The sequence below is a fragment of the Podospora pseudoanserina genome, chromosome 1, assembly GCF_035222485.1.
Source record: "Podospora pseudoanserina strain CBS 124.78 chromosome 1, whole genome shotgun sequence".
Taxonomy (NCBI): domain Eukaryota; kingdom Fungi; phylum Ascomycota; class Sordariomycetes; order Sordariales; family Podosporaceae; genus Podospora; species Podospora pseudoanserina.
Genome location: NC_085920.1, coordinates 7,850,890 through 7,864,233, shown reverse-complemented (window position 1 = coordinate 7,864,233; position 13,344 = coordinate 7,850,890). Strand labels below are relative to the sequence as shown.

Here is a 13,344-nt window from a genome sequence, read left to right as displayed (position 1 = left end):
ATCCCCGTTGTTGCACAGCATGCACGCTGGGGACTGAAAAGTGGGCACCGCAGTTGGCAAGCCAGCGCCTTCAGAGACTGTCAATGGCCGGTTAAAGACAACCAAATAACTATGTAATGCCTTGAAAAGCGTATGCCAATCGATTTTCTTACAATAACCTTGACTCTGGCAGACGATATGCTGTCTGGTGCGTGCGGGGGGACTTCAATGAAAGCATCTAGGCGGGGTAAACTCGACGAACCATCAACGAGGCGTGATTATCAGCGAGTTGATCCAAGATACGGTACCTAAGACATCTCATGCTACAGACGTACTTAGGTACCGTTGCCTAGCCATCAAGGGAAGGTCACATGCCAACGTTTGACTACAGTCCGTCTTATATCCACAGAGCCAAGCTCAGGTAGCTAGTAAAGAGCTCTGCTGGATTGGAGGAACAGTCCAGGCGTTCGTATCGATGATGATAGCTTTGCCACCTGGCACTTCGACTGGATGCAAAGCCACTGGACATCGCCCATGCTGTGCATGAAGGAGGGGTAGATGAACGGCTTGGCCTGCCGAAATCATCATCATTTACCCTCACATGGTCTTGAACCCGAGAACCGGCAAATGATGGACAACCTCGTCCAACTTTTCCAGACACCTACACAGCAGTCACTGGCTGTCCAAGTCTGGTATTGACTGCAGCTTCCCCTCACACTCCTCTGTCTCTTTCCACCAATCCACACGAGATGGTGCCCGCAAATGTCAACCAAAACCCATTGACGAATCAGACCTTCCGATTCATCCACACACTACTTAAAACCGAGAAATCTCCGTCAAGACAGCTAGCTTTTGATACTACCATGGAGTGTGTCTCCAAAATCAATAGTCTCGCAGGTCTTGCTCAAAGCAGAAGGCCTCCTATTACACAGCTGAGACCACCCTCTTGAATTTAGCCATGTCTGGCTCTCATTGAATCCTTCAACTGGCCCCAAACTAAACATGATAAGCGTACAGAACCGGCTTATGCTTCGAACGGACACAAACAGTGGATAGAAGAACCGCAAGCGAAAATGCACATCACGGCGCGAACTAATCTCGAGAAAAGAAGGAGAGAATTTGGTCCCGTAGCCAAGCAGCCACCAGCCGGAGCGAAGGAAAAGGATGTGGGCTTGGAAGAAGCCTGGGTAAGTGAGTGGGCCCACACGACACACACTTCCAAGCTCACAGACTGACTGAGGCTCTCACGGACTTACCTATCCTGGCATGCTAAAGTAAGGTATTTGCTGCTCTATTAAGGCGAGTTAAATAAGTATAGGTAAGAAATAAATATGTAAAATACTTTTCAATATTTTTATAGGAAATTTTATTCTGCTAATACTTAGTTTTATACTATTTAAGGTTAAGACCGGAAAGCTGGGTCGACCACTATGTATTATGAGGTTATTAGTCCCGTTGTTAAATCGATAAGTTAGCTAAGATGTAAAGACTTACCCTTTGTACAGCGCCCACGTGGCGTTATCGGACATCGCTCCAGAGCCAGTGCGAAGGAGAGTCCCATCTGGCAACACAACCTCCATGCCGCACTGAGACTGTGAATGCTCGCCATTGGGCGTGTAGCCAAATCCTCGGTCGAGGGTGTTGCCCACGACGGAGCCCCAGCCGATCGCAGGAACCGAAGGCCAAAGCTTCAGTCCCCTCCTCTGGATCTCTTCATAGAGGTCGAGAAATGATACTCCAGGCTCCAAGATGGCATAGCCATACTCCTCATTGATTTCGATATCTGGGTCATGCGGTGCAGGTCCAGCACCACGGTCCCTTTGACGACGGGTCCAGTACCACCGTAGCCAAGGTTCTTGCCTCTTGATACTGTCCAAAGATAGACCTGGTGCTTGTTGGCGAGCTTGACAATTTCCTGAACTTCCTGGACGGTTTCGGGTCGCACAGCACCCGCTGGAAGATTTGTGTCGGCTTTTGAGAATGCATCGCCGTATGTGGTTTGCCCCAGAGCTCCTGTTCTTCTAGTAAGTATGGAAGATGTCGTCTCGCTAGGGAAGTTGCCACACCTGTCAAGGCACCACTTGAGTGATCTCGTGAGAAATTGTCCTCACCGATAAGAAGGGCAACTTCATCAAAAAAGGCTTTCAGTATGGCAGGCGTCAAAGAAACTGTTGGCGGCATGGCGGCAATGGAGGGGAAAATGAGTAAGACAGATTCCGGAACGACATGATGAGCGAAGATTTCCGCGGTATCGCGACCATTTCTTTTGTACTTGATATTTGGCTCGTCTGCATAACCACAGCACAGTTTGTTGATCTGAGGTGTGTTTGATCGGGGAACACCCGGGCAAGCTCCATCCATTTTGAGCCCCAGATTGCAGGGAAACCCACTTTCTCCAGGTTGCCAAGATCTGCTAGGATCCCCCCGACACATCCGAATGCATAAAATCCGGGGAAGAACCGGGGAACGGGGAGCAAGCCTTCATGTCTCCCCAGGTCGGGGTAACGTCCAAGACGGGAGAGTATTTAGATCTCCTACGATGACCCTTCCACCTCGCCTCAGACAACCGTAGTCATGGCAGCACAAGCACCAACTCACTTTCCCGATCGCCCTCAGTTCTCTGGGGTTATGAAGCCATGCCGCCTTGAAGGCGAGGTTTCACACCTGGAGGCCCATGGGGCAATTCCAAATGACATTGACGGTACGTTTTACCGTGTCATGCCAGATCCCCAGCTGCCTCCTTTCATCCAAGATGACCCAGTAAGTGCTCCATATTTTGCCCGAGGTTAAGAAGCTCATCATCCGCTATAGTGGTTCAACGGAGATGGCTCCATCAGCGCTTTCCGGATCAAAGACGGCAAAGTCTCTTTCAAGCACAAATATGTCCAGACTGAGAAGCTGAAACGAGAACGCGAGGCCAAGCGGGCCCTGTTGGGAAAGTACCGCAACAAGTACACCGATGCGGTCGAGTCCAAAGTCCGCACCACAGCCAACACCAACATCATCCACTTCAACGGCAAGCTGATCGCCCTCAAGGAAGACGCCCCGCCGTACGCATTGGACCCGGAAACCCTCGAGACCTTGGGCCTGCACACTTTTGATGGGCAGCTTCCCAGTTTGACGTTCACAGCCCATCCCAAGTTCGACCCCAAGACGGGCGAGATGATTTGCTTTGGGTATGAGGCCAAAGGAAATGGGCCGCCTGATGTGTGCTATTACCGAGTAGCTCCTGATGGCAAGTTCCTCGAGGTGGTGTGGCTCGTTGCGCCAGTTGTGGGAATGATTCACGACTTTGCTGTGACTGAAAACTTTGTGCTCTTCCCCATCATGCCGCAGGTTTGTGATCTCGAGAGGCTGAAGCAGGGTGGCGAGCACTGGCAGTGGAGCCCCGAGACACCGTTTTATGTCGGCGTTTTGCCTCGAACAGGCGCGAAGCCGGAAGATGTTAAGGTGAGCGACTCTGGCAAACTTCTTCTCCAAAGTTATGGGACGTCGCTAATATCCATGTCAGTGGTTTCAATACCGCAACTCATTCCCCGGCCATGTTAGCAACACCTTCAAGGACTCATCGGGCAATCTCGTCATGGACATTGCGCTCAGTGACAAGAACGTCTTCTTATGGTGGCCGGATGCCCAGTGGAATGCCCCGGAGCCAAGTTCAATTGTCTCCCAGTTGAAGCGTTTTGTGATTGATCCAAAGTCTTCAAACCTCCATCTTGCCGACCCAGAGGTGCTTCAAGAGGACAACTCGGAGTTTTACCGAATCGACGACCGATTTGCCACTCAACTATACAGGCACTGCTTCTACGACATGTTGAATCCGGCGTGGGGGACCGACTTCCCAGGGATTACCCACCAGCCCGGCGGGGGATACCCTCTGTATAACTCGGTGAGACATCTTGACCTCCAAACTCGTAAGGTGGAAGTGTATTTCCCTGGACGAACACACATGGTTCAGGAGCCAGTATTCATTCCCCGTCGGGGGTCTTGTGAGGAAGGAGATGGGTATTTGCTTGCGCTTGTAAACAACTACGCCACGATGTCGAGTGAGCTACACTTGCTTGACACGAAAAACTTTACCAAAGTGCAAGCTGTCATCTTGTTGCCCGTGCGGTTGAGGCAAGGGTTGCATGGGAACTGGGTAGACGATGATAAACCATGAGGTGGAAACAAGATGCTTTTTAGCCTATGAAGTGCCTAGGTAGTAAAAGAGATTCGTGAATCCTCTATAGAATGTAGTGGATACAAAGATTGATACTCAAAAATAAGTTAAGACATAACTGCTTCTATAACTGCATGTGATTCAGGATAATGCTACTATGCCGCGGATAAGGTAAAAGAGATTTAACAGGCATCAAAGAATGGTCAACAGGCCTCAAGTGATAAACTATCCGGCCTCATAATATAATCAACAAGTCTTGAAAAAGCAGTTAAGAGGCTGTAAAAAGCAACCACCAGGGCGTAAAAGCAGTCACTAGGCCCTGAAAGATAGTCAGGATACCTTAAGAAGTCATTAGATCTTATTAAAAGGCCTTGGAATATATTAAAAAGCATCCTGAGCTATTTTATATGCTTATTTGTATCAGCTACTCTGTCTAAGATGTGCTGGGCTGGATGGAGGTACAGTGTGGCTCGGAAAACATTACCCCTGAATGCCCCACTTTTACCCCTGAATGCCCCACTTTTACCCCTGACCGCGAGATCCAAAAGGCAGCAAGACTGCCACATCGACGCATGTCTAGAGCATGGGCTTGCTCAAGTTGAGCCATTGATCTTTCGAAGTTATCTTAGATAGGTCTGTTAGAGAAATAACGACTAGAGATCATGGTTGGAGAGAAAGCCAGTGGAGCAGGGATGCCTTCTGTTGAGCCGATAGAGCTTGCAGTCAAAGTACCCCGTAACATCAAACCCCACGTGGAAAACTTATTTACATCTCCTCTTTCTCATTGCTCATTTTAATCCTGTCCTTCTGATTGGATCAAGAACCTTTCCTCACCTCGTCGCCAACAACATCATGGCCAACAATGGTCTCACGCAGCCACCCTGGTTCACTACCCCAGTCAGTAATCTCAATGTCACGGATGAAGCAGAACAGTCAGCCTAGCCCAAAACACGAAAACGCACCAGAATCTCAGTTGCCTGCAAGACATGCAGAACTCGCAAGTCTAGATGCGACGGTCGCCTTCCTTGCTCCACCTGTAGTGATGTGGGATTGGTCTGCGATTACGACGACCCTTCTGACAAGCCCGCTCAGGACAAAGATGTCAGCCAGCTAGAAGAGAGGCTCCGTGTATTGGAGCAACAGCTTGCTGAACTGCAGGAGAAGGGCAGACAGAACGAAAATTGCAGGCGACATCACCCTCCGCGAGTAGGCTGGACGATCGACGTCTTCAATGCGATGCGAGCACACCGGGGACGAGTCCTATCGAAGATGAGGGTGACGTGGTGGACGGAATGGGGGCTGTGTCACTTCGGGAAGATTCAGCGGAACAGGAATACGTACATTGGTAAGAATAACCATAAAAGGTCCTGTTCTGGGCCATTGTGATTGAGCATTCCCTACCAGGACCGTCTTCAAATGTTGCGTTTCTCCGCTTCATTATGCGTGCGCTATGAGGGCCCACCAGCTTTCGGGACAGTTCCTCGGGCCACCAAGCTAGGCGAACCCGTTCAGGCACATTCGTATCAAGTCGGCCGATCGTGAGAGGAAATAAAACTTTGGAGAAGAGGGCTGTGGATGTCTATGTCCTCCCAGCTCTGAAACAGTCTGAGCAGCTCCTACATCTCTACTTCAACACCGTCAATCTAATGCTGCTGTGTATTCACGAAGACAGATTTCGTTCGATGTGGTTCATTGCCAAATCAGAGAGCCCAGAAAAGCTGTCAAAACCCTGGCTTGGGATTATCAACATGGTTTTCGCACTAGCTTCCAATGTGGTCAGTGTCAGATCACCACCCCAAGACCGAGTTGCACTGTCAGACATGTGCTTTCAGCGAGCACTAGAGTTGGTAAAACCGTACATGCTGGGTAATTCCTCTCTGGAATTAGGTACGGTTTCTTTCGCCCATATCTTCAACGCGGAGAGCCTACTTACACATTGCGTAGTCCAACTGTTTCTGTTGATGGTGATCTATCTCGAAGGCGCCAGTTACTCCTCTCTTGCATGGACATTCCACAACCTGTCCGTCAAGGGCTCGTACCAACTGGGACTCCACGTCACGGGATGTCACAGTCTTTCTCCGTTGGACGCTGAGATTCGAAGAAGGCAATGGTATTGGTGTGTCATGAATGACCGGTACGTGACTCAGGCAATGTAAGTCTTTTTTCTCAGTGAGCTAACATCGTGGCAGTTGGCTGAGCGTTACATATGGCCGGCCGCCGCTCATACCACTGGCACGTGTCAATCCCAAACCAGGAGCACGAATTGCATTCAGCAACGTCTCCAGCAGTGTGACAAGATCAAGTATAGCATATATTGACTCTTTAATGCGAGAGACCTTTCCTTCCTTGAGCTTTAATACTTGTCTGTTAACATTAAAGCCAGGTCAGCAAGACATCTAATGGGTGACATCCTTGAGCTCCTCTACGACAATAATCTTGGCTCAAACCCGAATCCAGAACCAAGCCAAGTTCTTGAGCAAACGACAAAGGTTTGCTTTGGATTGGCTCAATGGCAAGATACACTCCCTTCCAACCTCAGGATCATGACCTGTCACGATACAATCGACGCTGTTACTGCACTGATGTTGGAGAGCACGTGTCTCAGGGTTCTTCTCTCTCTCCGTTACCTCGGGATAAGTATACTAGCGATGAGACCCGTCATCAACCTGTTCCTTGATACAACAGGCTCGGAGTCATCTCCACACGAGCACACTTCCCGGTGGCTTCACAGCTGTGGAGCAACAATTCTTTCTGATCTGGTCAAGGCAGCAGGAGATGTGCTCCACATCAGCAATGAGCTCCTCAAGGCATCCGAAACCACGAATCAGAATCTCCTCGGGGCCTGGTTGTCACAGTTAACCCAACGGCAGGTCGCACAGTATGTGGGGCGCAGGACGTCCCCAGCCAATCATTAGGAAAGTCAGGAGACAGCCAATTGGGGCTGGCCAGAAGTGCTATGGCGCCAAGACACACGAGCACTCTGCAGGATGTAAGGCATAGCACGACGAGCACTCTGCAGGAAGCAATGTGCTAGGAGTGATCGGGGCCATAGCAGGGTGAGCACTTCGGGGTCCCAAGGTCTATATATACGGAGGAACTGGCTGGTGTAGATAGACGGTTCCGCAGTATGCAATACAAGTCACAATCGTTGGTATTAGACTATTGTGATCGAGACAAGCCATTGTTGTATACTGTTTAGCTGTACCGAACCAGGATTGTTCAGAAGTGCCTTCAACCAGTACCCCTTTCAGAGGTTCTGGATAAGGGTTCGTCACAGAAGGCGGTACCTAAATACTATAGTAAATAGATAGGATTTGGACTCCATCTTTTAGGTATTAATATACGGTCCTATTCCCAAACGGCAATTAAGACTTTTTTCTTTCAGAAGTTATAATTTTAGTAAGAAATTTTGCTATCTCGCAACGCCCTGCGCAGCTTAGTATTAATTTCATTAGCATAGTTTTTCAGCACACGCTGCTCGCATTTCTTCTTTATTATACGAAACAGCTCCCATAATCATTTATTTTGCTGCAGTAACTAAGCCTGCGAGAGCAGCAGGTAATGCCAAGGAACTAGGAAGGTATAACGCCATCGGTCCTAACTCCGCACGGGCCAGCTTCATCCTTAATGGCTGCTGGGCACCATGTATCTATGCTCACTTTGTACAGCCACACGCCAGCTCCGAAACTAGGTGCAACTGGGACGGTCGATGACAAAAGCACTGCCTCTTTCGGTATTTACCAGTTGCGTAAATGACAAAGAATGTAGCCATTGAAATGTGCATATAATAACGACTCGGTAGCTGCATAATTGTACACTCGTATCACAAAAGCAAAAGTCAAAGTACATTATCCAGATACAGTAACGTTAGACCATAAAAACGAAACTAAGAAATATGTTCTAGCTACCCCACTTGGTTACGGTGGCCAAAGACGACAGGGTGTCTGGATGCTCTGCACCAAGTCGTCGCTGCCGAGCCTGGGCACAGTCCTTCATTAAGGCTAAAGCGCCTGAATGTCGACCTTGACTTTTCCAAGTAAAAGCAAGGTTAGCCATGCTCGTCAGCGTATCTGGGTGATCGGCCCCAAGCTTGGTCTTGCTCGTCTCCATTACCTGCACAAATAGCTTCTCGGCCTCCTCCCACCGGGCCTGGTTCATATATGTCGAGGCTAAGTAGGCCATGCTCGTCAGCGTAAAAGGGTGATTGGCCCCAAGCTTGGTCTTGCTCGTCTCTATCACCTGCACAAACAGCTTCTCGGCCTCCTCCCACCGGCCCTGGTTCATGTATGTCGAGGCTAAGTGGGCCATGCTCGTCAGCGTATCCGGGTGATCGGCCCCAAGCTTGGTCTTGCTCGTCTCCATCACCTGCATAAACAGCTTCTCGGCCTCCTCCCACCGGCCCTGGTTCATGTATGTCGACGCTAAGTTGGCTATGCTCGTTAGCGTAGAAGGGTGATCGGCCCCAAGCTTGGTCTTGCTCGTCTCCATTACCTGCACCTCCAGCTTCTCGGCCTCCTCCCACCGGCCCTGGTTTATGTATGTCGAGGCTAGGTTGGCCATGCTCGTTAGCGTATCTGGGTGATTGGCCCCAAGCTTGGTCTTCCTCGTCTCTATCACCTGCATAAACAGCTTCTCGGCCTCCTCCCACCGGCCCTGGTTCATGTATGTCGACGCTAAGTTGGCTATGCTCGTTAGCGTAGAAGGGTGATCGGCCCCAAGCTTGGTCTTGCTCGTCTCCATTACCTGCACCTCCAGCTTCTCGGCCTCCTCCCACCGGCCCTGGTTCCTGTATGTCGACGCTAAGTTGGCCATGCTCGTCAGCGTATCTGGGTGATCAACCCCAAGCTTGGTCTTCCAAGTCTCCACCACCTGCACCTCCAGCTTCTCGGCCTCCTCCCACCGGCCCTGGTTCCTGTATATCGACGCTAAGTTAGCTATACTCGTCAGCGTAGAAGGGTGATCAGCCCCAAGCTTGGTTTTGCTCGTCTCCATCACCTGCATAAACAGCTTCTCGGCCTCCTCCCACCGGCCCTGGTTCATATATGTCGAGGCTAAGTTGGCTATGCTCGTTAGCGTAGAAGGGTGATCGGCCCCAAGCTTGGTCTTCCCCGTCTCTATCACCTGCACAAATAGCTTCTCGGCCTCCTCCCACCGGCCCTGGTTCCAAAATGTCGAGGCTAGGTGGGCCATGCTCGTTAGCGTAGAAGGGTGATTGGCCCCAAGCTTGGTCTTGCTCGTCTCTATCACCTGCATAAATAGCTTCTCGGCCTCCTCCCACCGGCCCTGGTTCCAAAATGTCGAGGCTAGGTGGGCCATGCTCGTTAGCGTAGAAGGGTGATCGGCCCCAAGCTTGGTCTTGCTCGTCTCTATCACCTGCATAAATAGCTTCTCGGCCTCCTCCCACTGGCCTCGGTCTAAAAGGACCAGAGCAAATAGTGATATGCTAGCTTGAGTCGCCGCATCCTCTTTTCCTAACCTCTTCTCGCGGGCTCTTCTCGCCTTGCCTACCATCTGCTGTGCCACCTCGTATTTCCCTTGCGACCATGCAAACCAACCCCCATTATACAACAGCGTCGCCCATATTTCCTCCCTATTCTCGCTAGGTCGGTAACCGAGGACTACTTGAACGTGTGCGAAGAGATTTCGACAAGTCGCCCAGTTCTTGTATTCTCCAGTTGGGAATAAGGCTGCCATTCGCTCGATAAACTTTTGTTTTAACGTCTCCTGCTGCCCCGATTGTTCTAGCCACTTCCTCGTCGAGAACTGCACAAGCCCGTGCATCTCAAACTCGTCCATCTCATTCGTTGCTATAAGGCAGTAGTCTCTTAGCATCGCCACATCATCTTCGAATTCATCATCAATAGTATCTGCACTACCATCTGTGAGACCACCATCTGAAGCACTGCTGCCGTTTTTAAGGTCTGTATCTCCGGCCTCGTCTAGACACCTTCCTGGAACCTCCTGCTTAGTAACTCTAGGTGGTTTAAGAACCCACCCAGGAATGCCTTGCCGGTCGAAAAAGCTCATAAGCGACAGGAGGTCCGCCGCAGAGCGCCTCTTGGACCGGATATAGTCAAAGGATATCTGCCATGTCGTGAGAACCGCGTTCGACGCGCCTCCATCCCGCCGTAGGTCCCCAGCATCGTACTGTAAAAGACTGCTCTTTCTGTCCTCACTCTTCCGGAACTCAGTTAGATACTTCTCGGGTGAGGTCCGCGGCGCCCGTGCCTGTATGTAGGCGGCAGCCTGGCTAATGGCCAACGGAACGAGGTCGAGCGCCCGTACGAGATCGGCCGCCACATCTAGATCCGCGGGTGATCCTAACTTCTTCTCCAGGAGTGTGAGGGCATCAGTCTGTGCCATAGGTCCGACTTCGATTATGTTTTGACGGCGCCCGCTCAGTCTGAATGCTAAATCCTTGTTACGTGTTGTGACAATAATCGATCCGTTTTGGCTCTGTGGTAAGTATGTCACAAACGGCCGCCTATCGCGCTCATCGCCGCTGGTCGTACCGTGGGCAATATTCGCGTTGTAGAACACATCGCGGTCGTCAGCGCTGTCAAGGATCATGATCCATCTGCCGTTCCGTTCGTTGGACAGCCAGCTGTACACAAGCTGTAGGATGTCGGCTTTCGGTAGGTTCCGGCCGGTCAGCTTTACAGCGTCGGCAATCGTCCTGAACCCCTCTTCGACGCGCGCGTAAGTTCCAGCGTGGACCCAGAACACCCATGCGTCAGGCTGGCGAGTGGCGAGTCGGTGAGCATATTCGATGGCCAGTTGTGACTTGCCGACACCACCCAAGCCGACGAGAGCCACGCGAGCGGCGGGCTCGGAACACCGCCGGTCGATTTGCTCGAGAATGTCTCCGCGGTTGACAAAATCGCGGTCGCGCGAGAAGGGGATGGTCGTAAACGGCTTCGGCGGGGTTTCAGGTCGTTCTGATAACATTGGCGGGGTCGGCAATCCCCCCAGCCCGTGCACCACGGCGACACGGGCTACATCAAGGTAAATTCATTAGTTACAGCAACTAGCTAGAGGATGCTTTCTGTTTTATGGTTGCCTACCCTCGTCCACTCTCCTCTCCGCCTCCCAGCGCCGCCGAACCTCTTCGGGGGCAGCTCTCGCCATGATCCGGAGGTGTCCCGATATAGTGTTGTACCCGCTATCCCCGCGTGAGGTGTATCTGACCATGTTCCTATGGTCCGCGTGTATGACAATCGGTTCGGCATCGGCCTGGCCCGGCACTACCGCGGACGCGCGGGGTACAACCTGCTCCATGTTAGCTGCCACTCATCTAGAAGGCGAAGGCCACGTACCATGATAGACCGGCCAAAGGCCGTCGGAGTCTCGTACTCTTCGAACGCAAACTTCGTCACGAAATCGCCGCTGATCGGCCCGTACTGGCCCAGCTGCTGCTGGAGCCACTCTGAGTCCCGTTCGAGGTGTCTTAGCATCCCGTCGTTTGCAGGCACGAACAGGGACGCCACATTCACCAGCAGCCTCCCAAGCTGGACGCCGTTACCGCCCTGGTGCGGTGTGCCCATGAAGACGACTCCATAAGTGGAGGTCTTGATGGAGCGGTGCTCCTCCAGCGCACCTCGTCGAGCGGCATCCGAATGAATGAGAGCCTACATACGTCAATACGGCGGTCTAGGAAGATTGAGTATGGTACCTACGCTCTTCACGACAATGCCGCCCAAACTATGCGCTACGAATATGATCGGGCGTTTCGTCGACTAACACTCGTTAGCCAAGCTGCCCCGACTCCAGTAACAAGATATAGCTCCTACATCAGACAGGTTCCGCTCCCTGCATAGATCGGATATGAGCGTCCGCGCATGGTCGTAGAGGTATTGGCAGCTGACTTGGGAGCTGGCATGGGTGTTGGCGTCGTAGCCCCAACAGAAGATGCGGGCGTGTGGGATGTCCTGCGGCAGGAGATCACGGAGCCAGTGGACGCCGTTGCTCGCGGTCCAGGTCTTATCGCGGTGGCCGTTAAGGCCATGGACGGCGACGATACTACGAGAGGGAAGTAGTTAGTTGGGGATTATAAAACACAAGAAACCTGCGTACGAGGCCGCGTGTTCGACGCGCGAGGCTCTCGGAGAGGGTATAAGAGAGGAAGCGACCTACTCGACTGTAGGGTCGATGCCCTCCGCGACGATCTCCAAGCCATGGGTAGGGGGATCGGAGAGTGCGATAGGCGCAGTGGAGCTTGCCCTAACTTGTAGGACCGATGCTTCGGGAGATACATCGGATTGTGCAGTCGTGTGGCGTGGTGTTGGCAACGACGGTCGGTTACGGGACCAGGGGAGCAGCCGCGAAAAGCGCGACGATGACATGGCGACAGCGTCAGCTTCGAAGTATCACAAAGTCCGCGTGGAAAATACGCTATGATTGATGGTGAAAGTCAGTGACGTCGATGGTGTCGTGCCAGCGGAGGAGATTGAGAGATGCTTCGTGGCTTGTGATCGAGGATGCTGCAGCCACGACTTCAGCTGAGCAGCCGTTGGCCAACTCATCCGCATGCTTTCCAAGCAGGACATGATCCAATCACAGTAGAGGATGGGTTTCGGGGCTGAGCTACATTATAACACTAACACCCATTAAAAAAAGACCGGCTTTAGATCAATTTAATGTGGATGACTCCCTCCATGAGAATGCTTTTAATACGACCGACGCTCCGCCCCTACCGCCGCTGCGCTTAGCCGACTGGAAGAAAGACGCGCTATATGGCTAACACCCTCCTACCTGTATCCATTACTCCATCGATTGGAGGTTGACAGTAAACACCAAAGGGGTTTCGAGAGATACGGAACCGAATCTTATTCTTGCACCAAGTGCTTTCTGGTCCACTATCCTACGACCGAAGCTGGACAGCCTTTTAGCTAGGAAACTACCCCAGAATAAGTCTTTCATAGTAGACGATACCAACGTTATAGTGTCTGTCACCCACTGCATAGCGTGATCTTGTCAAGCGCTTCGATGACCTCGACGCTGAAGAGGAGGCCTCAGGCCGGCCATCAATCTGGCGCGACGTGTACAATGTTATACGATGCCCTGGACCCCCTTATAACTTAGGAACCTATTACTAGCGCGACAATATTAGAAAGTGATACTATAAGCTTAAAACCCACCACCTTAAAGCGCTCATTCGGCATGTGGAGGAAGGAGGCTTGTTGCAGAGTTATGACGACGTTCCG

The 13,344-nt window shown here is 51.6% G+C and overlaps 2 protein-coding genes across 2 annotated transcripts; one reads left to right on the top strand and one right to left on the bottom strand.

Annotated features, from left to right (window-relative positions):
- Positions 1 to 2,365: 2,365 nt before the first annotated feature.
- RCO1_1 (transcriptional regulatory protein rco1) lies at positions 2,366 to 4,244 on the top strand. Its single transcript, XM_062943434.1, has 3 exons — positions 2,366 to 2,739; positions 2,791 to 3,429; positions 3,491 to 4,244. The coding sequence occupies exons 1-3, from the start codon at positions 2,554 to 2,556 to the stop codon at positions 4,139 to 4,141; spliced, it is 1,476 nt and encodes a 491-aa protein (XP_062806549.1). The 5' UTR covers positions 2,366 to 2,553; the 3' UTR covers positions 4,142 to 4,244.
- Positions 4,245 to 8,041: 3,797 nt separating this feature from the next.
- QC764_0025720 (uncharacterized protein) lies at positions 8,042 to 11,089 on the bottom strand (the record flags this gene model as incomplete). The annotated part of the gene is given in 4 exon segments (XM_062940116.1): positions 8,042 to 8,329; positions 9,086 to 9,262; positions 9,515 to 10,649; positions 10,668 to 11,089. 4 exon segments carry the CDS (start codon positions 11,087 to 11,089, stop codon positions 8,042 to 8,044), a joined length of 2,022 nt encoding a protein of 673 aa, XP_062806548.1.
- Between the last annotated feature and the right edge of the window lie 2,255 nt (positions 11,090 to 13,344).